General features: G+C 34.8%; 2 protein-coding genes and 1 long non-coding RNA gene across 9 annotated transcripts; 1 reads left to right on the top strand and 2 right to left on the bottom strand.

Moving 5' to 3' along the window:
• Positions 1-1406: 1406 nt before the first annotated feature.
• LOC145807976 (uncharacterized) lies at positions 1407-2827 on the bottom strand. 3 transcript variants are annotated; one of them, XR_014351427.1, is made up of 5 exons: positions 2773-2827; positions 2551-2645; positions 1889-1969; positions 1727-1784; positions 1407-1620 (listed from the first exon to the last, which is right to left on the bottom strand). It is a non-coding gene; the product is annotated as an uncharacterized LOC145807976 (long non-coding RNA). The 3 variants fall into 3 exon arrangements; XR_014351428.1 differs by having other exon boundaries at positions 2736-2790; XR_014351429.1 differs by having other exon boundaries at positions 1407-1787.
• A 1857-nt stretch (positions 2828-4684) lies between these two features.
• Positions 4685-8603, bottom strand: LOC114270324 (uncharacterized). 5 transcript variants are annotated; one of them, XM_082907141.1, is made up of 13 exons: positions 8501-8603; positions 8349-8409; positions 8012-8247; positions 7674-7838; positions 7486-7536; positions 7023-7130; positions 6787-6835; positions 6597-6664; positions 5928-5987; positions 5783-5836; positions 5601-5693; positions 5154-5255; positions 4685-5045 (listed from the first exon to the last, which is right to left on the bottom strand). In XM_082907141.1, the coding sequence occupies exons 4-11, from the start codon at positions 7712-7714 to the stop codon at positions 5690-5692; spliced, it is 435 nt and encodes a 144-aa protein (XP_082763267.1). In that variant the 5' UTR covers positions 7715-7838; positions 8012-8247; positions 8349-8409; positions 8501-8603; the 3' UTR covers positions 4685-5045; positions 5154-5255; positions 5601-5689. The 5 variants fall into 5 exon arrangements, with proteins under 5 accessions (XP_082763267.1, XP_082763266.1, XP_082763269.1 ...); XM_082907140.1 differs by having other exon boundaries at positions 8349-8572; XM_082907143.1 differs by lacking the exon at positions 5928-5987 and having other exon boundaries at positions 8349-8572.
• Positions 8604-12504: 3901 nt separating this feature from the next.
• On the top strand, positions 12505-21284 carry LOC114295047 (protein NRT1/ PTR FAMILY 7.1-like). Its single transcript, XM_082905207.1, has 7 exons — positions 12505-12514; positions 13914-13918; positions 14568-14627; positions 18057-18210; positions 18532-18749; positions 18835-19394; positions 20239-21284. The coding sequence occupies exons 1-7, from the start codon at positions 12505-12507 to the stop codon at positions 21104-21106; spliced, it is 1875 nt and encodes a 624-aa protein (XP_082761333.1). The 3' UTR covers positions 21107-21284.
• Positions 21285-22868: the final 1584 nt, after the last annotated feature.

Genomic DNA, 22868 nt, shown 5'->3' with positions numbered 1-22868 from the left:
ACCGTCATCCTCATTCCCAACTCCCTTTGATCACCGCTTTCAACAACAACAAAAAAATTTATTTATTTTTTTTTTTTTTTGTACAAATCACATTGCCTAACAAAATTCAATTCTTTCTTGATCCTTAAAAAGTCATGTCCAATCAAATTTACAATTTTACCCTTACAATAAAAAAAATAATGCTCGTTAAACAAATATAGAATAAAGAAAAAAAAGTTATACAACTTTAAAAACGGTAAACATCAAAATGAGTTGTTCAGTTTATAATCTAATATGAAGGAAATGGCTTCCCTCCAGTCCAATCACGGATTGGAGAGTACCGTTGGGTTCGTGGGAGTCCACTATGAGTCCCGTTTCGATAATTCGAACCGTTTAATGTGTAGAATTCGTCAAGTACTATATGTCTATTAAAAATCACTTTGATCGGATATCGATAGCTATCTGATCAAATCAGTTTTGCATAAAAAAATGGACGGTGAAAAATAAACGGCTTACAAAAATTTGATTTGATCACATAGTTATCAATATCCGATCAACGTGATTTTTTACAAGCATATATTACTTGACGAGTTCTACAAATTAACGGTTCAGATTATCGAAACGGGACCCATAGTGACCCTCCACAGGCCTAATAGTATCCTCTAACCTAATCAGAGGTTAGAGGAAAGACATTCCCTAATATAAATTTGAGGGAATCTTATTGAATTTTTGGTTGTCGTGGCATTGTCAATCATTCTGCACTACGATATATACTTTTGAAAAACGCTTAGGTATGGATGCAATTTTGTTATATAATTTGTGATTTGAGTTATATATTTTTGTAAGATAATTTATATAAATTTATAAAAATTTACGTGATTTTATAAATTTATGTGAATTTCTCTTTAAAAATAAATATAAAAATAATTGTTGGTCCAAATAAGCCAATAAGAATTTCTTGCTCACTTGGTCCCTATCTTGAAATTAATAATAAACACTGCAGGAAATTCAGCTTTTAGTGGCGTTTAAAAAACGCCGCTAAAAGTGCCAAAAACGCCACCAATTCTTTTTGTGACGCTTAGCACCAAACGCCGATGACGCGGCCGTCGCTATAGCTTTATGGCGTTTTAAAAACGTCGTGATATTAGTATAGGCGGCGTTTTTAAAAACGCCGCCAAATGTCCTCCTAAACACACGCTGACGTCACTGACGATATTTAGCGACGTTTTTTAAAAAACGCCGTCATATCTTTTTAAACAAATATGACCGATAATATGTAAGGTTTCAGAGGCGTTTGTAAAAACGCCGTCATATCCTTTTTTTTTTTTTTTTTTTTTGGAAATTGTACTAATTTTATTTGATTGAACTAAAAAAATATCTGTAATAACACTAATATAAAATAACAACTCCCATTCAAATAGTTGTAATGAAGCATTAATTCACTTTCTCATTCAATTAATATCCAATCACCATTACCCACAAAATTAACATATCCAAAATCCAAAACGTTAACCACAAACTAACATATATCCAAAAATCATGTCTTAACATATATCCAAAAATCATGTCTTAACATATATTCAATCTCAGAAGCTATCATCTCCGCCATATCTACATCACCAACTGCCTCTTTCGCTAGAGCTGGTATGAAGATGATGAGGTCACAAAAAAGATTACTCTTCAAAAATATTCATCAGGTTCACATAAATGTCCAACAGGAGCACAAAAGTAGAAGAAAAAAGAAAACCTTTTGATTCTTCTAATTGCTTCTCACAGTCCTTGAATGTCCTGAATGTTGACACAACCTACTAGTTTGCAGAATGCATAATGGGTGTTAGTAAACAAAGTAAAATAAGTGTTTCGCATTCCCTACTTCGAGAAGCATAAAGAACATTGGAAAGGGCAGTACCTCATCAAGATCTGCCATTGATTGCACCAACTTTTGGTATTCACTATTATTTGATACTACATCTGGATCAGCCAGCTTGACCTACAATACAGATTATAATGTGCAACATCTTACATAAACAACTGCATCCACTACACAATAAGAATAGGTGATACAGTTGATATCTTAACCTTTGATAAATTTCTTAAATTCACTTAAACAAACAGGAAAAAATATCATGAGTGATAGTCTGTAATAAAAAAAAGGACACCTGATTTATGTGTCTGATATCCACATATTACAAAGCTAAATATAAAAAAATACTTAATACACATATACGCAAAAAATCTTTTTTTGTAAAGATATACGCATAAATTCTTCAACACACCCATGAGATTGTGAATTTCACAGGTCAACCTAGAGTGTGAAGTGGGCACGGTTAACATTCAATTGAGCAGGAGTCTACAGATGTTCAGTGTGAGCTAATAGAGTATGTCAGTCACCACAATGTTTAATCTCAGAAAATAAATTATCTCTTTACTCATTTCATGAGAGTCACAAATATGTCATACAATGTCAATTCTTTACTCTCCACTTCATATAACATATCTCAACATGGCATATCTCATAATATACCCATGCATCATATCTATCTATTTATGGAGAGAGAGGAAACTACGTACCCTGTTTCCTTAAAAGAAAACTCCTTCAGTTTTCTAGCCAACTCAATTTCAGTAGCTGCAGCTCTAGGTACTATACAACTGTCCCTGCACATTGCCTAGCACAAAGATGCATAAAGCCACATTCAGATTAGCTTCTTAAGGTCCAGTAGAAACTGATGCAATACTTTTTATAAAAGATGACCTACCTAAAATAAGTATCGTAGATGTGTTGGACAGAATTACCTTGTATGTATTCACACCATCATCAACTGCTCTTTCAAGGTCATCTAATATACTATCGGTACTTCCTCATAGGACCACAGTGCATACAAAGTTTCCACTTTCTTCATTTCTCACAATGGTGACCTATTATTTATTAGATATAAAGATCATGTTGGGGAAGAAGATGAAGAAACGTAAGGAAAAAGCCCAAAAAAATAAAACCAAAAAATCAGTAGAAACTTAATCTGGGTATGGGCTGGCTTCAAAATTTAACCCAAGTCAAGTTCATGTATGTCATCATCCTACTTTTAAGCAGTAACACTAGCCCATAATCCTCCTCTTCCCTTTGGTAACCTCGTCTTTTTTTCTTTTCTTTTTCTTTGGTAAAGAATGAAGATGCTAACGGAAAAGAATGAAACATATTATGGCATAGTCTCACGATTCATGACACAACTAGTTGAGGGCATGTTCCTTACAGATATCCACAGCTCTCCTTCCTGCCAGCCACAGGACCATAAGATTTCCATGCATAACATGAGTGACATATGGATCCGAGATTTCAACTTGTGAATGTATTTCATGTCTGCTATAGTGCAAATTATATAGGTCCTAAGCCATAGATTTACAGTGTATCAATGACCCACATACTTGTTTCTCTTTTTTTAATCATGACATATATTATCTCACCTTATAAAACTGCCAAAGCACAATTAAAAGGCATTCAAATTCTTTTTCTTGAAATTGTTACACCATGTTAGGTGCATGTGTATTTTATTTCTCACTGCATTATTCATGACAAAAGCTAACACAGTAGAATGATGGCAGTGGATATAATCCTGCAACATTGCTAGGGACACACACTAAATTACTCTCCACTCACATAGGAAGTGAGACCCACATCATCACATGGTGTGGGTTCTCCGCCACTCATGTGAGTGGGAGTAGTTTAGCATGTAATTTTTGAGGTCTCAATATCTTTACTCATAATCCTGGGAGGGAGAATGGCATGGTTTTTTCAATAATCTCATAGGCAGTATTGTTAAGGCTATTACTGGCAATGGTGATTGAAGACATTCAGATTTATGAAATCGCAACGAAGAAGGCCACAACATGTCAACAGAAGCAACCTTAATTGAATTTGAAGCATATTTAAAAGTCACTAGTAATATCATATGAGCAAAAGAGAGACACCAGTAGCAGCATGCTAATGGTAGAATCACTTCTTCCTAACTAATTGAATGCAAGACCCTAATAACACCCAAAAGGTGCAATTGAACTTGTCAAAATGTTTAGGCAAATTATCAGCTCTGCTTCAAATAAGGATCAAACCTATAGGGGCGTTAACTAATTCTTGTTTGGAAGATAGCAAACCATGAGAAAGTTCTCAATGCAATGCAATGCAAAGAAGCTCGGCAAAACTATACAACTCACAAGTCAACTACTATTGTACCAAGAATGAGTGATGAAATTGCATACACCTCCGGAAACACAAGAAAATAATGTAATATGAATGTATGATAGAATCCAAAATTGAAGATTAGGTAGAATAGTGTGACATAGAAATCTTGGTATACCAGAAAACTAAGACTATTTTCAGAACAACAATGCTAAAAAAAATACATAAATGATTTTGTTCTAAATGCCATGCAAAACATAGAAAGTTCCATGCTTTGCTCAAAATAACATGCCAAGGTATGTGACCACAAGTTTAGAACTCATTAATATTTAACAGGTTGCCAAATTTTTTATGCAAATCTAAAGAAAAATAGAAGCCCAAATACCTGCTGCTTCAGGTCATAAGGATCAGCTCCTTTCTCCTTCATATCAGCAGTCTTTGCAGCTTCTCTCTCAACCTCTTTCTCATAGGAATGCATCTCCTTAACGATACGTTTGCAAGTAGACGTCTTGATTTTCAGATTTCTAAGACTTGCCATGTTAAGCCTGTTAAAGGAGACATTACCCTGTGAAAAAACCTTTTTTCACACAAACAAAACCAGGTGATGAAAAAAAGCGTCACAAGTTCACAAATCTGAAACTGTGTGCCTCATCTCATCCAATCTTTGAGGCACCGAACAAAGTAGCAGCCCGAGGTTTTTTGAAGCTTCAGGCTAAACATCTAAATGAAGCCTTATCTTCGGAAAATTGGGACCTTCATTAATAAGATTTTTTTATATACATATTTTTTAGGCGGGTCTTGAGTGAAAGGGTAAATGGCTTAATGGTTGAGCCACCTCTACATCAAAGCAGTAGAATCATGTGTTTTCCACCAAAACATAAAACAAAAAGATATATTCCTGCAAAACACAAGATCAGAATGTTTATCAAGTTCCTGCAAAACACATAGATAACAGCAATAAGCATGGGAAAAATGACTGTATCTTGACACAAGATCAGAATAAAACCTTCATATGTTACATGACAGGCAGCAGCCACAGCACTTCTTTTTTAACATTACACACAACCAAATATATACTTGTTGCACCTGTCCTCCTGTTTGACAATCCCTGCATCATTTATCCAACAATCATGTACACAATGTCTACCATACCATCCATTCCAAAGCTAGAAAATTTATGAAATGCAAAGCATCAAATAAAAAAGTAAATACAAATACAGTCACTATATCTGAATCTAATCCAATGGCAAATCACGTGAATCAGATCAAAACAGATACAGATATTAGACAAAGAATAGAGGTAACTCCAACATTTAACTTTTGGTAAGTGTTACGTATACCCACCAACCATGATCTACAGTAGCAAAGAAATCCATTACAACTCTACAGTTCAGATGATTCTCTCTAGGAGATGCTGTAGATGATGCAACATAAGTAGAATGACTATGCTAACCTTCATTAAAAGCTGTGTGACATCTTTCATTGTAGATACACATTCCTTTGTCAAATTCTCAACATAGACACCAGAGTTGACATCTTCTCTTATCTAGAAAGAAAAACCACACAAAAAACTTAAGCAAACCACATAACCATTTCACAAAAATTCAAACAACATAATTGACATAACAGCTTTACCTGGAGGTTTCTTTGGCTTGGATCCAACAAATCAGTGATTTGTTCATTGTAAATCTGTACATACCAATTTTAAAGGATTAAGTAAATCTAGAAATTAACCTAAAATGTTCATATTTATGTCAAGTAATAAATCCAATTACTTAACCCCAAGAAAAGAACAGCGGCATTGATACATGAGTTGCTTGTCAGCATGCTTAATTTGCTCCTATGATTAAAAAAAGGGTTAAACAAAAAAAAGCACAAAAATTATAAGAATGTTACCACCAACAAGTTAGATAATGAAAAGAATATAATCACACCTCATTTATGCAGGCAAAAAGGAAATTTGTCAGCTTCTATAACACCACCACTTCCTAACTGCCAAAGAAAAAAATTTGTTCCAAAAAAAGTTTTGAGAATTTAAATAAATTATCATATTTGACTTTAGAAAATTAGGTTCACTTTTTAGGAAATTAAATTTTTTGATGGCAAGAAGAAGATTTCCGTAATTAGGTTCATTGATGGCAAGAAGAAGATTTCCGTAATAAAGTAAAACTAACATTGCTTTTTGTATAAAATCTCTCTCTTGAGACATTAGGACATGTAATCAACATTTATAACAACTTAATGAGACACATTACACAATCCAAGCCACCAAGATCAGAATAATGCATGAAAGACATGAGGAAGAACAATCAGACTTCAAGGACTCATAATTGGTAACAGAACAAGAAGTAGTTAACTGGAGATCTGAATGATGAATGCTTAGTTGAAAACATTGCTCCAAAGAGATAGCAAAAAAACTAATAATTTAAGGCCACAAGCATCTTCAAACCTGCATTCCTGAGTGCCTCTGAAAGCAATCACAATAGTGTTAAGATCCTTAGCCATCCCAACAAATCCCTGCAATGCATATTCATAATTATTGTCAAGATTTATAGCACAAAGAACTACAAGTATGATGTAAATAAATCTTGCCAGAGAAAATTTGCTCTTCTTTAGCATATATGCTATGAAAAATGCACCTGTAAGCAGTGCTTGACATCAAAAATTATATCTATCACTTCAAATCCCGGCTTCGAACAAGAAGAAACCATCACTGACAATAACCAAGAATCAAAAGCAGCAACAACGAAACATCTTATTGCTAAAAAAGGTTATTCTTTCAATTAGCTAAGTGAAATAGTTATTAAAATACCTTATGTACTTTCAATATATATGCATAGAGAACGGAATGTTCATAGCTTATAAAGGTCATACCTCCACCGGCGGTTCATCAGAATTTTCAGACTCAGTGGATGCTGAAAGCAACCTAATTCTCATTAAATCATAAATATGCAACAGGTAGTGTGTGTCTTCTCTGGCATATCTAATAAAAACAAAATATGATAAGTCTGATGATTTGGGTGACACACAAATAATCAAATAAAAATACTCAAACATGAACTGCTATGATACAGAGGGCAGAATCTGTCAAATTGAATGCCCTACACCTTGGAACATGAACGGAGAGCATTACTCACTTAAATATTCTTGCTATCTTTTTTAATAATTAGGAGTTCCAAACAAGACATTTGTCCATATCTTATTCAAAGTACCTTCACATCTCAAAAACAAAACAAAAACTCCTAACTAAAAACAATAAAACAAAAGAAACAACAAGATGAAAAAGGCAGGCAAGAAATTAGGAAAGTAAGGATCATTGGTCACAAACAGACACGTACCTGAGCATCTCATCAGGGAGAGGGCGAAGTCTCCAATCTGCATTCTGGTATCTGCAACGAGTTGGTTGGTCAATCTTACAGAATACAGGGACTGGATGTAGGGAGGAGTCAAACAAGAGAAAGCAGCAGATAAGTGGATGTTTCAAATTGATATTCATTTCAAATTGATCATCTCTACTACTATTCACCTTGCTCTCTTTACCACCACCAGTCTCAAATTCACATCCATTTTTCAAACCTTGGTCCTCATCCTCTACAGGAACTTTCAACTCCACGCATTCACACTCGAGAAACCGAATCAATTTACATGAAAACAAGGTCACTGCAATTCGATCTCTCCGCAATCTGAACTCCTGTGGACAATCCAAAGCAACAACAATGATTACGTTCTCGATTATATCGAATATATCGGAATTGGAGGTTCGAAAATAACCCAGAAATCATAATTTTTTCTAGGAGGAATCTATGTGCTAATTCCAGGAATAATAAGAAATTCAAAATCAAAAGAGAAATCGAAGGAGCTTACCAACATATCTGATTCGAAACCCCCATATTTGGATCAGGTGTTCTTTGAAACCTTCAGATCTGGCTTTAATTAGTTCGAAATCCTTCAGATCTCGTCTCTTGTTCTTTTCTTCAACGAGCACCACCACCGCCATCCTCTTCCACCACTGTAGCTGTCGATCTGAGGCGATAATGAGAAGACAGCAGCGGCGGTGAGTGTGGATGAGATCGGCAGAGGAGAGAGAGAGAGAGATGAGTCTGGTGACAGAGAAGAGTGAAAATGAGCGAGAGAAAAAAAATGAAATCGAAATCAAAATCACTGAGCTTGATGCAGATCGACTTGATGCAGATAGGTTTACCTCTCAGTAAATGAAATCGATTCTGAAGCTTGATGTAGATAAGTTTACCTCTCAGTGATTTCTATGTAAATGGAATAGGTAAACAAATTAAATCACCAAGATGATTCCGATCGATTCCCATTCTGAGATCACTATGAGATTTAAGGGATTACCTCTATTCTTTGTCTAATATCTGTATCTGTTTTGAGGCATCTTCTTTCTGAGACTGAAGAGTAAAGAATGAGAGTCTCAAGAGGGAGGGAGAGGGTATGAGAGATTATAACACATTCGGAGGCGTTTTCTATCAACTAAACGGTGCCGTTTTGAGTAGCACAAAAGGCGACGTTTATAAAACGCCGTTAAATATAAAAAAGACGACGCTTAAGAAAACGCCCTTATATAAACGCCGTCATAACAAACATTTCCTGTAGTGAAAATTAAAAACGTGTTTTTGATCCAAGTAAAGTTATAAGAAATCTGTGGAACTAAAATGCTTCAAAATTGGGTTAGAATGTGAGAAAGAATTGGAGCATTATCTGGAGTCAGTTACACAAAACTGATTTGAGTAACAACTTTCACGAATGATGAGCACAGACTTTGTTGTCAACAACACATAAAAACTTTATCTCTCTCCATCCGCAAGTAATGTGCATGGTGTTCTTTGTTATCAGTTCTTGTGATGTGCAGTGAGTGTCTTGTAGGCAACAATATTAGAGTTTTGTGTTTCATGAAAAGAGAAGGAAATTCAGTGACACACATTGATTGAAAACTTTGAAAAGAGAAAAGGGTGTTTGGAGGAGTTGTTTGGTATAACTTTGTCTTCACCACATAAATGACAATAGGTTTCACCGGCTTTTCTAGCTTTCCGGTGAGTCGAGTGATTTTCCAGCCTACGTTGCCACTTATAGTCATTGATACACGTTCTTCGCCGTCTCCGGAATCCGGCTTCATTTCACGCAAAAGGTTGGAAGCCTTCCCCTACCTTGTTTGTGTCATGTAGAGATAGATTGTATTTTAATAAATACCAACTTTCACTTTTATTTATCTTAGTAACTTTTTAATTTGGATGTATGAAAAAATAGAAAAGTTAGGGATCATGAAAAAAATTTCATGAAAATGATCATAAAAGATTTATGACTCTTGTATTACTTTAATTAGTATGTGGTGCTTTATTTTAAGTATAATCCAAATGTCATAAATCTTTCATGATCATTTTCATGAATGTTTTTTCATGATAGCTAGCATTGCTGATAAAAAAATTTACAGTAATGCTAGGTATCATGAAAAGTCTTTCATGAAAATGATCATGAAAGATTTGTGACCTTTGGATTACATTTAGAATAATGCACCACACACTAATCAAGATAATCTAAGAGTCACAGATCTTTCATGATCATTTTTATGAAAAAAATTTCATGATCTCTAACATTTCTCAAAAACAGAAGATAGACCAATTGTATAGATTATAGATTATAGAAAATATATAGATACACACAACTCACAAATAAAGCAATATTGTGATCTTCCGCTGCATGGAAATTGTTTGCAATCTGTATTCTAGCCACACAACGTATGATAAGAGAAGATACATGTCCCTAGTCCCTAGTCCCTAGTCCCTTTTTAGTTTTTGGCATAAAAATATCAAAGTAACACAAAAAAATATTTATATGTATATATAGAATGGTATGGTAAATTTGTATCCATTTATTTGAAATTGAAAGGCCCATTAAAATTATTCCACAATTATCATTATCTTATCATTATGATGGGGTTTTCTATAAATTTTATATTTAGAAATTAATTTTATTTTTGTTTTCTTTTAATTATAAAAAATAAAATAAAAATTTATAGACATTTGTACATCAATTATTCAAGGGTGTTATTGTAATTTTATATAATTAAATGCAATTTGTACAAAAATAGAGGGTAATTCTATTTTCACACATCAACTTTTTTTCATTTCAAACATTGAATGAAACAATTTTGTCCTAGAATAAAAATATGAAAGCACTCTTAGATTCTTCCACTCAAACTTTAATTATAAAACATCACAATCATCCTTCATCGTCAATGCCACCTCTCTCATTTGATATTCCCTCCTATCGCTTCTTTCTCCATTTTCCTGTGACCACCTTCCACCATGAACCATACACTTCCACAAACCCCCTGCTATGAATTACCCACTATAACACTCCAAATTTTGAGCTGTTAATAAATCAAATAAGCCTCAATTTTACAATTCCCGACAACTAATAATATCAAATATACAAATCATCTTCAAAATTATTACACAAACTAGCCTATCACTCATGCTATGCATGGAATAATTATAGATATTTATATTTATTTTAGATTTTTTTTAATATATAAATTATGTTTTTTAAGATTTTTTATAAAAATAATTTAACAATCTTATCACTAACCATAGTGTATGGGAGAAGTTGAAAATGGTACTGCAGTAACTATACACGGATTGCATCTATAATTATTTGTATGAGGGGATTTTAAATGCTAATCTGAGGATTTTGACCAAATCAATAAATGCAGACATGTAGAAAGGCATGTGGATTGAAAAAAGTTAATAAATGTTGATCAGAGGATTTTGACAATATCAATAAATGCTGAGTTTTTTTTTTAAATAAAAAATAAAAAATTTAGAAAATTCAGATTGGGATATTGAAGCTCCCACAGGCCTTGGGGGTTAAAAACCCTCTTTTGATTAATATATAGTATAGATGTTTCCAAATATATATATATATATAGTGGCAGGCCCAAAAACTCTAACTCAAATAATCTCTTTAGCACTTCCAATTTGATCGCCACTAAATTGTTTTGCACCTAAAAAAAAATTAATTCGAGAAATATATAATACGACAAAAGTAATAAGGCTCGAATAGAAAATAATCAACAGAAATCCAACAATTATGACATAACACAAACGATTCGAATTGAATTAACAAACAGTTAACCAAATTGTATAAAGAAGTAAACTAATATATGATAACTTGTGCAAGAACAAATACGCGGTTCTACTTAGTACATAACCAGTGATTGGTCTCACCCACCTCACTCAAGTACAATCGCTTATCCAGACATATCAGTGCAAGCTATTGGCAGGATCTACTCGATCTATGTATGGAACATTTTTACGTCAGTTTGTCAACAAATCAACATTTCAAATACATAGTAACTACACAGAGTTTAATCAAATAACCAGAATAATCAAACAAATCAACATAGAATGATTTTATAGAATTTATCAAATGATCACAATAATTAAGAGGATTACAAATTAGAAATAATTAAAACCAAAAATAAATAAATTTGCAAACAGATTTAGAGAGAGTATATTGCATACCACTCAAATTATCTCAACCCAATTTCCTCTCTCAATTCCCAAAAATGGCAAATTAAAATTCTAACACAAGGTATGTAAGATTTGACAAAATTTACAATTTTTCTCTTTTGTAAAATTGCTAAATCTCACTCTAAATACTCTCAAACTAAACTCAAAATATTTGTAACAACAATTTGGCCAAGGTAGAGCCGAAGTAGGGAGATGAAAGAGTATGAGAGAATGAGTCAATTTATAGGCAAAGAGACTTGGAGCCAAAAAAAAAAAAAAAAAAAAAAAAATTGAAAATGAGACGAAGGAAATGAAGGTTGGCATGTATATCAATCAAAAAGGACAATAGGTACGGAGAAAGGAATAGTGATGGTCGGCCAATTAAGATTTTATTTTATTTTTTATTTTTTTTATGCTTAGAACACTCCTAAGGCAGGATTTTTAAGATCCATCCTTACTGGCCAAACTAGAAGAAGCTAGCTGATCTACTTAAACCGTCGGACTTTCACTTGAGTAGTAGGAGATTAAAATCTTGGTCAATAAGGAGAGAAGCAAACTCCGTTTCTAACTAGGATGATATTTTTGTTTTCTTGGTGAGGAAGAAAAATGATGAATGGAAAAAAAAAATATTTTGAAAAAGAGATGAACAACAATGAGGTGGACATAAAATAGATAAAATAAATATAAGGAAATAAATTAGATTCTAATTTAAAAATCTCACCACCAAACTGCTATCTAAAATAAAATACCAACACCTCTTATTAAAATATTTAATGCCTAAAAAATACAAGATTTAACACCCACTTTCAAAATTGATTGTAGAGGTCTACGATGGAAGGGGGTAAGTAGGGAGTGGCAGTGATGGTGGTGATGGAGGATTGAGAGTGCTAACAATAGCGACAAAGGAAGGGTAGGTGAATGGAAAAAAAATTAAGATTTTAAAATTGAAGATGAGAGTATTATTGGAATAAATAGATGTGTACTAAGAATTTATATTTTTTTAATATAGATGCTGAAAAGGTGTTCAATAAGTGTGCACTAAACAAAATTGGTATATGAAAATGGAATTACCTAGAGGGTGAACGGCATGAGCCTCCTTGTTGTGGAAGTTCTTTGCAAAATAAAATTGAAGATGAGAGTATTATTGAAATAAATAGATGTGTACTGAGAATTTATATTTTTTTAATGTATATACTGAAAATGTGTTCAATAAGTGTGCACTAAACAAAATTGGTATATGAAAATGGAATTACCTAGAGTGTGAATAGCATGAGCCTCCTTGTTTTGGAAGTTCTTTGCAAAATTTTCTTTGTGTATTTGATTCTTGAAACTATACTTTCATGTGAGTTATACTTCAGAAAAATGTTATTAATAGATTTTTTTTACTTAATTTTCTTATTAATTGACATAAAGATTGCAAGTCTCATATGTATTTTTTATTGTAGATCTAGTATATAACATTACTCTTATACTAATCAAATAAAAATAAAAAATGTTCAGTGATTTTTGTTCCCAACATACCAAAAGATGCAAATGGGTTGATTTTCCATGACTTATGGGAGAAGTAAACTTGATGAGATTAAATAAAATCAACATTTTAAATTTTTTATTTTTTTTTTTAATTCCAACCTATTATGAGAATTGACATAATAAGAAGAAAGCTTGTTCTATTGTTCTCAGTTAGAACAAAAATATACTTTTCATTTGATCCCATTAAAGGTGAATTACAACCACAGCATTTGTGAAATAACTTAGTATTACTTGTTTTGTTTTACAACAAATGAAATTAAACAGGACATTATTGTAATACTTCTGTTCATCATTAAAAAAAATAATAAAAAAAAAAGGTCACGAGCACACAGCATTCACCTATTTAAATTAGTTTGTAAAATATGTGTGTATTGTTCGAAGAAAGTTGTTTATACCTGCTTCTTACGCTTAGTAACATATGTGTATTAATCAAAAGTCAAGGAAATCATAAATTCAGAAATGAAATTGAGAAAAAGTTTTTCATCAATAAATATATTTATCCAAAACTTGTTGAAGAAAAACTGTTAGAATGAGAGAGGGTATCATTTTCATGAGGTAATAAAATCCCAATTAGAGAGACAGAGTGATTGAATAGATTTATGATCTAGTTTGTGGTGCATACTACTCTTCTATGCAAGCCTCTCTTTGCTTTCCTTCCACCAGTATTTTCTTCATAGATTTCTCTGATAAGTAAATATTTGTTCTCATAGAAAAGGTAATTTTGTCAATGTCTCTCTCTCTCTCCCCTTACATGTTGTCAGATATATATATTCTTCTGCTCTCACACCATTCATCCCAATCTTCTCTTTGCCAACTTTCTTTTAACCACACTTTTCAAGCTTTCCAATGTTAATTGCCTGTGAGTTCTCTTCTTGTGAGCAGTACTTATTTTTTGTGTTTTTTGTGTTTTTTTTTTAATGAATTTAGTAAGGCTTGTCATTAAAGTCGTTGGTTGCATGAGTTCGAGTTACAAAAACAGTCTCTCTATAAATGAGAGTAACGTTTGGAAGATTTTGCCATCCCCAAACCCTGCTTTAGTAGGACCTCGTGCAAGCAATTTTTTTTTTTTTTTTTTTGAAATATTTGGAGTGTGTATCATGGAATGCAACATCTTTTCATTTTACAATATTATATTGTTGTTCTAAGTCTATGTTGTGTTGTTGTATGTGGTGGAGTCATCATGTATAAAATCATGATTTCTCTTAAATTTTACAATTTTCCACTGTAATTAAAAGATTTTTTTGATATACTTAGCACAAGCATGGCCTTAAAACTTTCATTTTCTGAAAAAATCGTATGATAACATGTTTCTTTGTAACCATCCTCCATTGTTAACTAATTTTTTTTTCCTTGTTATTTTTCAGAGGAAACCTCAAACTGATCCAATGGATTCTCTTAACACCACCAATGAGATAGTGGAAAAGGTTGGAAATTAACAATTTTCTTTTTAGAGCCAAAAAATTAAAAAGATATAGCAAAATTTATTATTTAGTAGGATCAAATTCTGAAATTATGGGGCTGGATTTGGGAGCTGCATAGTTTTGGTTGTTTCTATTGGATGCTCTTTTATCTATCTAGTTCTCTTACTTTGTTCCTATTGACTAAATTTTGCCCCAAATGTGCTTTTTAATGGACTTTGGGACTATTTCTTCTCTCCTAATTTCTAACATAAGCATAGTTCTTCATATATTTGTGCATTTTATCAATAATTATTAAATGTTTTTTAGTTTCCAAAGTAGCCTTCATGTTTCCTATTTTGGGCATAGTTTCAACCATTTACTATTCTTGTTTCATTGTTACAGAGAATATGTTGAATTTTTTTCCTAAACTAATTATTTATTTCTTGATTATGATGAGAGAACAAGTTAAGGACATGCCTCAATATCATATTCCAGGCTCACCAAGACTTTTTATTGTTTATGTTTCTTTTCGAGTGGTTGGATCCTCATCGGATGACTAAAAGAAATTCTGAGCGATATTTGGATAATTTTCTTGGGAGTCCACGTGAAGAATATTAAGGAGACACTTGATGACTATCTAGTATTAGATTACGAGAGATTTATTATATACCAACTTCTTACTCTAATGAAACTGTTAATGTACACCTAAACCTACTCCACTAAACCTAACCCACTACACCACTCCACCTCCACTTCACCTACTCCACTACACACTCCACTTCACCTACTCCACCACTCCACCTCCACTTCACATCTCCATCTCCTATATAATGTACATACAATACATCAAAACAGACATCAATCAATATATACACAATTTATGCTCTCTCTCTCTATCAATTTATCTTACATGGTATCAGAGCTATAAGATTTAGGCCTGTATTTTGTTTTCTCACCGGCGGGCAGCCGGCCGGCAACCTTGCCTTCGCTGCCCGCTGGAATTTTAGAAACAGAGGATGAACCAGAGGGTGAAACCAAGCCATGCTCTGTCTCTGTTTTCCCTCAACAACAACAACAACAACAACAACAAAAAAAATAAATAAAAAAAAATAAAAAAAAACAGGGAAACCCAACCTCTCCCTTCTTCTTCTCAGATCAGATCTCAGCCAAATTCCTCCAATGGCGACATCAACCCCACGCGAAGAGAGCGTCTACATAGCCAAGCTGGCCGAGCATGCCGAGCGCTACGAAGAAATGGTGGAATTCATGGAAAAAGTCTCCTCCACCGTCGTCGCATCCGAGGAGCTCAGCACCACCAACTACTCCACTGTCAAGCCACCACCGCTGCAACTCCACAACCGGGCCATCATCACCGATAGCCTCACTCACCTTGGCTGTTTCATGTTCTTCTCAGGCCGAACCTTACACTAATCCAACACCCCAAACCACTGTCATCTCCTCCTCTCTCACTCTATCGGAAGTTTTGGGTTGGAGCTGAACACATACACGGCACCGAGCCACCAACACACACAACACAGACCCAACACACACTCAATGCACATAAACACACAGCACATCATTCACACACTCTTTCTCTACCATTCTCACCATCAATACTCGGCATGCACACACACAGATAAAAGAGACCCAAACACACAATTCATGAATTTTGGCTCTCTTTCTCTCTCTGCATGGCCGATCCATACACACACAGCCATGCACACACACTCACGGCAGCAGCACACCACACACATAGATCAACACAGACCTCTCTCTCTCTAGCTGGGTGACCAACTCAACCACTCCAATCACCGCCAATAATCACTGCAACAGCAGCCGCAGAAGCACCACATCTGCCACCGTAAAACACCCTCATCAGTTTAATCATCAACCCCATCCAGCTCCTCAGTCAGCAAGTCGTGCTCCTCCTCCGCAGAAGCACCGTGCCGCCGCTACCAGTGCCCTCCCCTCTAGCGACCTCCATCGCTGCTGCAACCATTTCATCACCATATCCTCCACCACCTTCCTTTTTTTTTTCTAAACAATATTTTTGAACAAACAAACCACCCACTCTGCAGCCAAATCAATGACTCTTTCATATTTTATTAATCTATCAACATCCACGGTATGTCTGCTTTCCAACCCATCCATCCACCACCTTTTGCCAACCCATACCCCATTTTTATTTTTAAACCAATCTTCTCTTTCTTTCTTTTTGCTTTTCTTATCATGACACCCACATGGGCATGTCCCTTTGCTTTTGACAACCTATTTTTCTTTTCCTTTCTCTTATTCCCGTATTTATCATTTTCCTTTTTCATATATATATATATATATATATATATATATATTCCACAAACAACCACACTTTTTTTTTTCATTACTTAATTTATTCTACCTTTAATACCATGCGTTGTCTCACTTTTCCCCATCCTTTTTCTTTAACATCCTTTTTTTTTTATTTTATCTTCCTTTTTTTTTGTAAAAAACAAAAATAAAATAAAAAATAAAAACAAAATGAGCTGCTCCACTTTATCAATCCCTTTCTTTCAACCTCAAATAGGTTTTTATCTTCACACCTATTTGAGTTTGAGGGGGGGTTATACATATATCCTGTATCATGGTGAGAATGGTTACACACCATGGCGCACTCCCTAAGTCGCCCCCTTGGTGCACTACCACAAGCTTTTACAACAGTCCGGCATGACCTCGTAAACTGTCTTGCTACAACGGTCCGACATGACCCCGTAAACTGTCTGCTACAACGGTCCGACATGACCCCGTAAACTGTCTGCTACACCGGTCCGACATGACCCCATAAACTGTCTTCAACAACGGTCTGACACGACCACACAGTGTCTGCTACAACGGTCCGACATGACCCCATAAACTGTCCCGACATTGATTCCGGTCAGCTTCTACTACGGTCCGACACGACCCCGTAAACTGTCTTCTACATCGGTCTGACACGACCACACAGTGTCTGCTACAACGGTCCGACATGACCCCATAAACTGTCTGCTACATCGGTCTGACTCGACCATACCGTGTCTCCTATCCTGTTTTATTTTATTTATCAGTTTACTTTCCTGTTTTGTTACTCTCTTCAAACTCAAGTTGGTTAGTTCCTATCCTCCTTGAGTTTAAGGGGGGCTGTTAATGTACACCTAAACCTACTCCACTAAACCTAACCCACTACACCACTCCACCTCCACTTCACCTACTCCACTACACACTCCACTTCACCTACTCCACCACTCCACCTCCACTTCACATCTCCATCTCCTATATAATGTACATACAATACATCAAAACAGACATCAATCAATATATACACAATTTATGCCCTCTCTCTCTATCAATTTATCTTACAGAAACTATTACAATAGTTGAGAATATGATATATACATTGTTTTTAACTGGTTACAAATGATGATTTCATTTTGTGAACAGGAGAGACTAGAAGATATTCACCTTACATCAGAACATGAAGAAACAAACTGTAGCGAGATTAATGAACAGAAGACGATGGGCAGGTCCCTTAGTAATGCAGGCTGCATTAAGAGAAAAAGCATAGGAGGTTGGAACTATGCAATTGTCTTACTAGGTACTCAAAATGATCCTTCATTCATGTAGCAGACGCCAATTGACTAGGACATATGGTTTGCAATTCTGGTTTGGTTTGATTTGATTTGGTTGTGGAAGTTCATATTAGTTAACAATAACCATAGCTAGGGATACAAAATTTTCCATTATAGGTAACATAATGCAGTGCTATTAGCACTGCGTTCATTCTGGACACAACGCTCCACCAATATGAATGTAGTGTTGACAACTTCTCTATAAAAAAGACAATTGAATTTGTAGCATTTTTTTATTAGTTAATGTGCTAGTTAAACATAAAATTTTCTTCTCCTATGTGGTGTAGCAAATCAAGCCCTTGCAACACTAGCTTTTTTTGGTGTTGGTGTGAACTTGGTATTGTTCTTAACCAGAGTCCTTGGACAAGACAATGCCAGTGCAGCCAACAATGTCAGCAAATGGACTGGTACTGTCTATTTATGCTCATTGATTGGAGCGTTCCTCAGCGATTCCTACTGGGGTCGATACCTAACTTGTGCCATTTTTCAGTTAATCTTTGTGGCGGTAATATTATTAACTACCAGAGAATTGAATTTACATTTCTTTAATCCTGGAATTGCTAACTAATTAAGCTAGGTACTTTAATCAGGGTTTGGTTCTATTATCTCTAGTCTCTTGGCTTTTCTTGCTCAAACCAGAAGGTTGTGGTGATGGAAAACAAATTTGCATACCCACTTCTTCAATAGGCACTGCCCTATTTTACTTGGCTATCTACTTAGTGGCCTTTGGATATGGAGGACATCAGCCCACCATAGCAACCTTTGGAGCAGATCAATTTGATGAGAAAAGTCCTAAAGAAAAAGTTTCAAAAGCAGCTTTCTTTTGCTACTTCTACTTTGCACTAAATGTTGGCTCTCTCTTCTCAAATACCATTATGGTCTATTATGAGGATAATGGTAGATGGACACTGGGGTTTTGGGTATCCACAGGATCTGCTGTTGTAGCCCTGCTGTCATTTCTATTGGGATCCCGTGGATATAGGTATGTTAAGCCATGTGGCAACCCTTTGCCTCGTGTCACTCAAGTATTTGTTGCTGCAACTAGGAAATGGAATGTAGTTCCAGCTGATAATAATGAATTGTATGAGTTACAAGGATCAAAATCTGCAATTAAAGGAAGCAGGAAGATTCTTCACAGCGATGAATTTGGGTGAGTATTCAAATTTCTCATTACATTATAGTTGTTGCTGTTTTTCATTTTATTTTATTATTTTTAATATACACACACACACACATATATATATATATATATATATATACATATATGTATGTATATATTTTTTAATGGAACACTCTACCTTCATATAAATTAATTACCATAATAATCTTGTGGTAAAAGAGGTTAACATTGCTGGGTCTGCAAATAGCTATTTCCTGGTATGGCTGGTATGTTGCTGGTCTGCAAATAGCATGGCTGGTATGGCTGGTATGTTGCTGGTTTGTTGCATCTGTTATGGTGAGGTCTGCAAATAGCTATTTTCTCATTGCTGCTCTGTGCTATTTGCTGGTTTGCTCTGTATGCTGCTCTGTTTTGTTCTTGCTGGTTGTTTGGAGTTGCCTCTGCCTGTTGTTGTGGCTGTTTTTCTTTGAGTTTTTTGTTCTCTTTCCTGTTGGTTCCTCACCAACTGGCGCTTGGAGCTTTCTGTTAGCTCCAAGCTCCTCTTTATTGATGTATTTTATCATACCATGTATGTTTATTCATCAATAAAGATTTATTTTGGCCGATCAAAAAAAAAAGAGGTTAACATTGGAGGGTGGCTTGTTCAATAAAAAGGGATAAGACTGCATACATTTTTCATTCACCAAACTCTACTTTTGCATGAGCCTCAAGCATTGGACTATCCTTGTTATAAAAGAGGTTAACATTGATCATATAATAATCATTGGCCTAGAATAAACGGTGGATTTCTTCTTGTTTGCTTGTTTCTTAATAGGAACATATTGATTTATTAATTTGATGCTTATATGATGTTCCATGGATGATGCATGGTCAGGTGTTTGGACAAGGCAGCAACCTTGACAGAGAAAGATCAGGGTGAACCAATAAACCCATGGAGACTATGTACAGTTACTCAAGTAGAAGAATCCAAATGCATTATAAGAATGTTACCCATTTGGCTATGCACTATCATATACTCAGTTGTTTTTACTCAAATGGCTTCACTATTCGTCGAGCAAGGCGTGGTAATGAATTCCACAATTGGAAATTTCCATCTTCCTGCAGCAAGCATGTCTGCTTTCGATATCTGTAGTGTCCTTATTTGCACCGGCATTTACCGCCACATCCTGGCGCCAGTAGCTGGCAAACTTAGCGGAAACCCTAAAGGCTTAACTGAGCTTCAGCGAATGGGGATCGGCCTTTTTATTGGAATGCTAGCCATGGTTGCCGCTGGTATCACTGAGATAGCAAGGCTAAAAAATGTGATCCCTGGTAACCATTCAAGCTCTTTAAGCATATTTTGGCAAATACCTCAATATGTGCTCGTAGGGGCGTCAGAGGTATTCATGTATGTAGGACAGTTGGAGTTCTTCAATGGGCAAGCACCGGATGGGATAAAGAGTTTTGGAAGCTCACTTTGCATGGCATCAATTTCTCTAGGGAATTATGTGAGTAGTATGCTTGTTAACGTGGTAATGGGAATAACAGCAAGAGGTGATAAACCAGGTTGGATACCGGAGGATCTAAATAATGGTCACATGGACCGATTTTACTTCCTAATTGCTGCCTTAACTGCGGCTGATCTTGTGGTCTATGTTTTTTGTGCAAAGTGGTACAAGTGTATCAATGTTGAGGAAGGCGATATGGATCAAGTTGACAATGATGAACAAGCAGAGGAAGAAGAAGTGCTTAGTAGAGTCTGAATAAACTCTAACCAATCTTCTTTTAAAGAATAGTGGAGAACCATTCGGAAGCATCCGCCGCTTGCCATTGAAGCATTCTTGTTCAAGTGTTTTTGGGTTGTATTCGTTGCACCATATATTTGTTTAATTATTCATTTATCTAAAAAGGATTGATTGTGTAGGTACTTCAAAATGAATCTAGGAAGTACAGATACGGATATGAGATACGATATGATATGGATACGGCGATACGACAAAATTTGAAAAATTAAGATACGGGTACGGCGGGGATACGTTCGTAAAAAATATTATTTTACAGTTTTTAGTAAGGTAGCATACATAAAAATAAAAAATTTATAAAGTTCATTTATTTATTAATAATTTTATTTATTTGCTTATAAGAAATTAATATATGGTGTTTAGTTCTTTTAAACTAATAATCTAAAATTGTTTTCATTTAGCACAAAAAAAAAATCTAATTGTTTTTGTTTGCTTATAAGAATCTGTAAATTTTACTAGAGAAATTGAGAAAAAAAAATTTCCCCTATAATCTCAAATTTAATATTGATTTCATTTTATAGATCTTAAAGAATAAAGAATAAAGAGTATATTTATTAAAAAAAAAAAAAAGAACAATGTGTATTATAAAAATAGCAACAAGAGATCGAAAAAAAGGGAAAAGAGAGCAAGACGAGACGAAAGAGGAAGAGGGAGAGATCAAGCAAGAGCAAAAGAGAGAAAGTAAGCGAGAAAGTAAGCGATATTGAGTCTGTCAGTCCAAAGGGATCGAGCGAGAGGCAGAAAGAGAGAGAGCGAAGGGGAGAGAGAGAGGGACGAACCTGTTCGACGACAATGACGACGCTGCTGTTCGCAAACATGATCGACGACACTACTGTCCCGAGAGACGACTCCTCCTCCTCCTCCTTTGCTACTGCTGCTAGGGCTTGGTTTGTTGTTTTTTTTGTTTTATTTTACATAACTTTTGTTATTTTACAATTTGACCCCATTATAAGTTTTTAAAATTATTTTTTTGCTCTGCCATATCCCGAAAGTATCCCGAGCATATCCTGAAGTATCCTCACGTATCCCAAACGTATTCGAAATTCAAAAAATTTAAAAAAAAAAAATAGGATACTTATTTGTCGTATCCGATATGTATTCCGCCATATCGGACGCGTATCCGTATCCGATACGTATCCGATACGCGTACGGGGGCCATTTCGGAGTATCCGTGCTTCATAGGAATCAATCAATAGCCTGTCTGGTAGCACTATGTACTTTCATGTACTTGCTAGTTGGCTAGCTCTTGGGGTATATGATATGAAATTTGAATTTTAGAAATTGTGTTTCAATCCTCATGTCACATATGTTCAATAATAAATAAATGGGTAAGACTATGGTACGCACCTATACACACCTCTCAATAGGTGTGTACCATATACACCAAATAACTAAAGAAAAAAATAGTATAATTTTATACTTTCTGAGTCATAATAAAGGAAAGAAAGAAAGCTATAACCAAGGAGAAATCTACAACGTGCATCTTTGTGAATGGTGTACATATTTAAAAAGTTATTTTTTGTAAAGAAAGTTATGATTTTTATAATGAAAGTTACAATTATAGGAAAGACTATAGTACACACCCCTCAAAGGGTGTCTATCACATGTATTTTATAACTAAAGAAGAAAATGATATAACTCCATACTTTTTGAGTCATAACTAAAATATTTTAAAAAATGTCATAACTAAATATCACGTGAGGCATATCCGAAGATCTCATGT

This window comes from Camellia sinensis, chromosome 14 (genome assembly GCF_055761805.1).
Source record: "Camellia sinensis isolate YWXY chromosome 14, ASM5576180v1, whole genome shotgun sequence".
NCBI lineage: Eukaryota > Viridiplantae > Streptophyta > Magnoliopsida > Ericales > Theaceae > Camellia > Camellia sinensis.
This window is presented reverse-complemented; position numbering and strand designations above follow the sequence as displayed.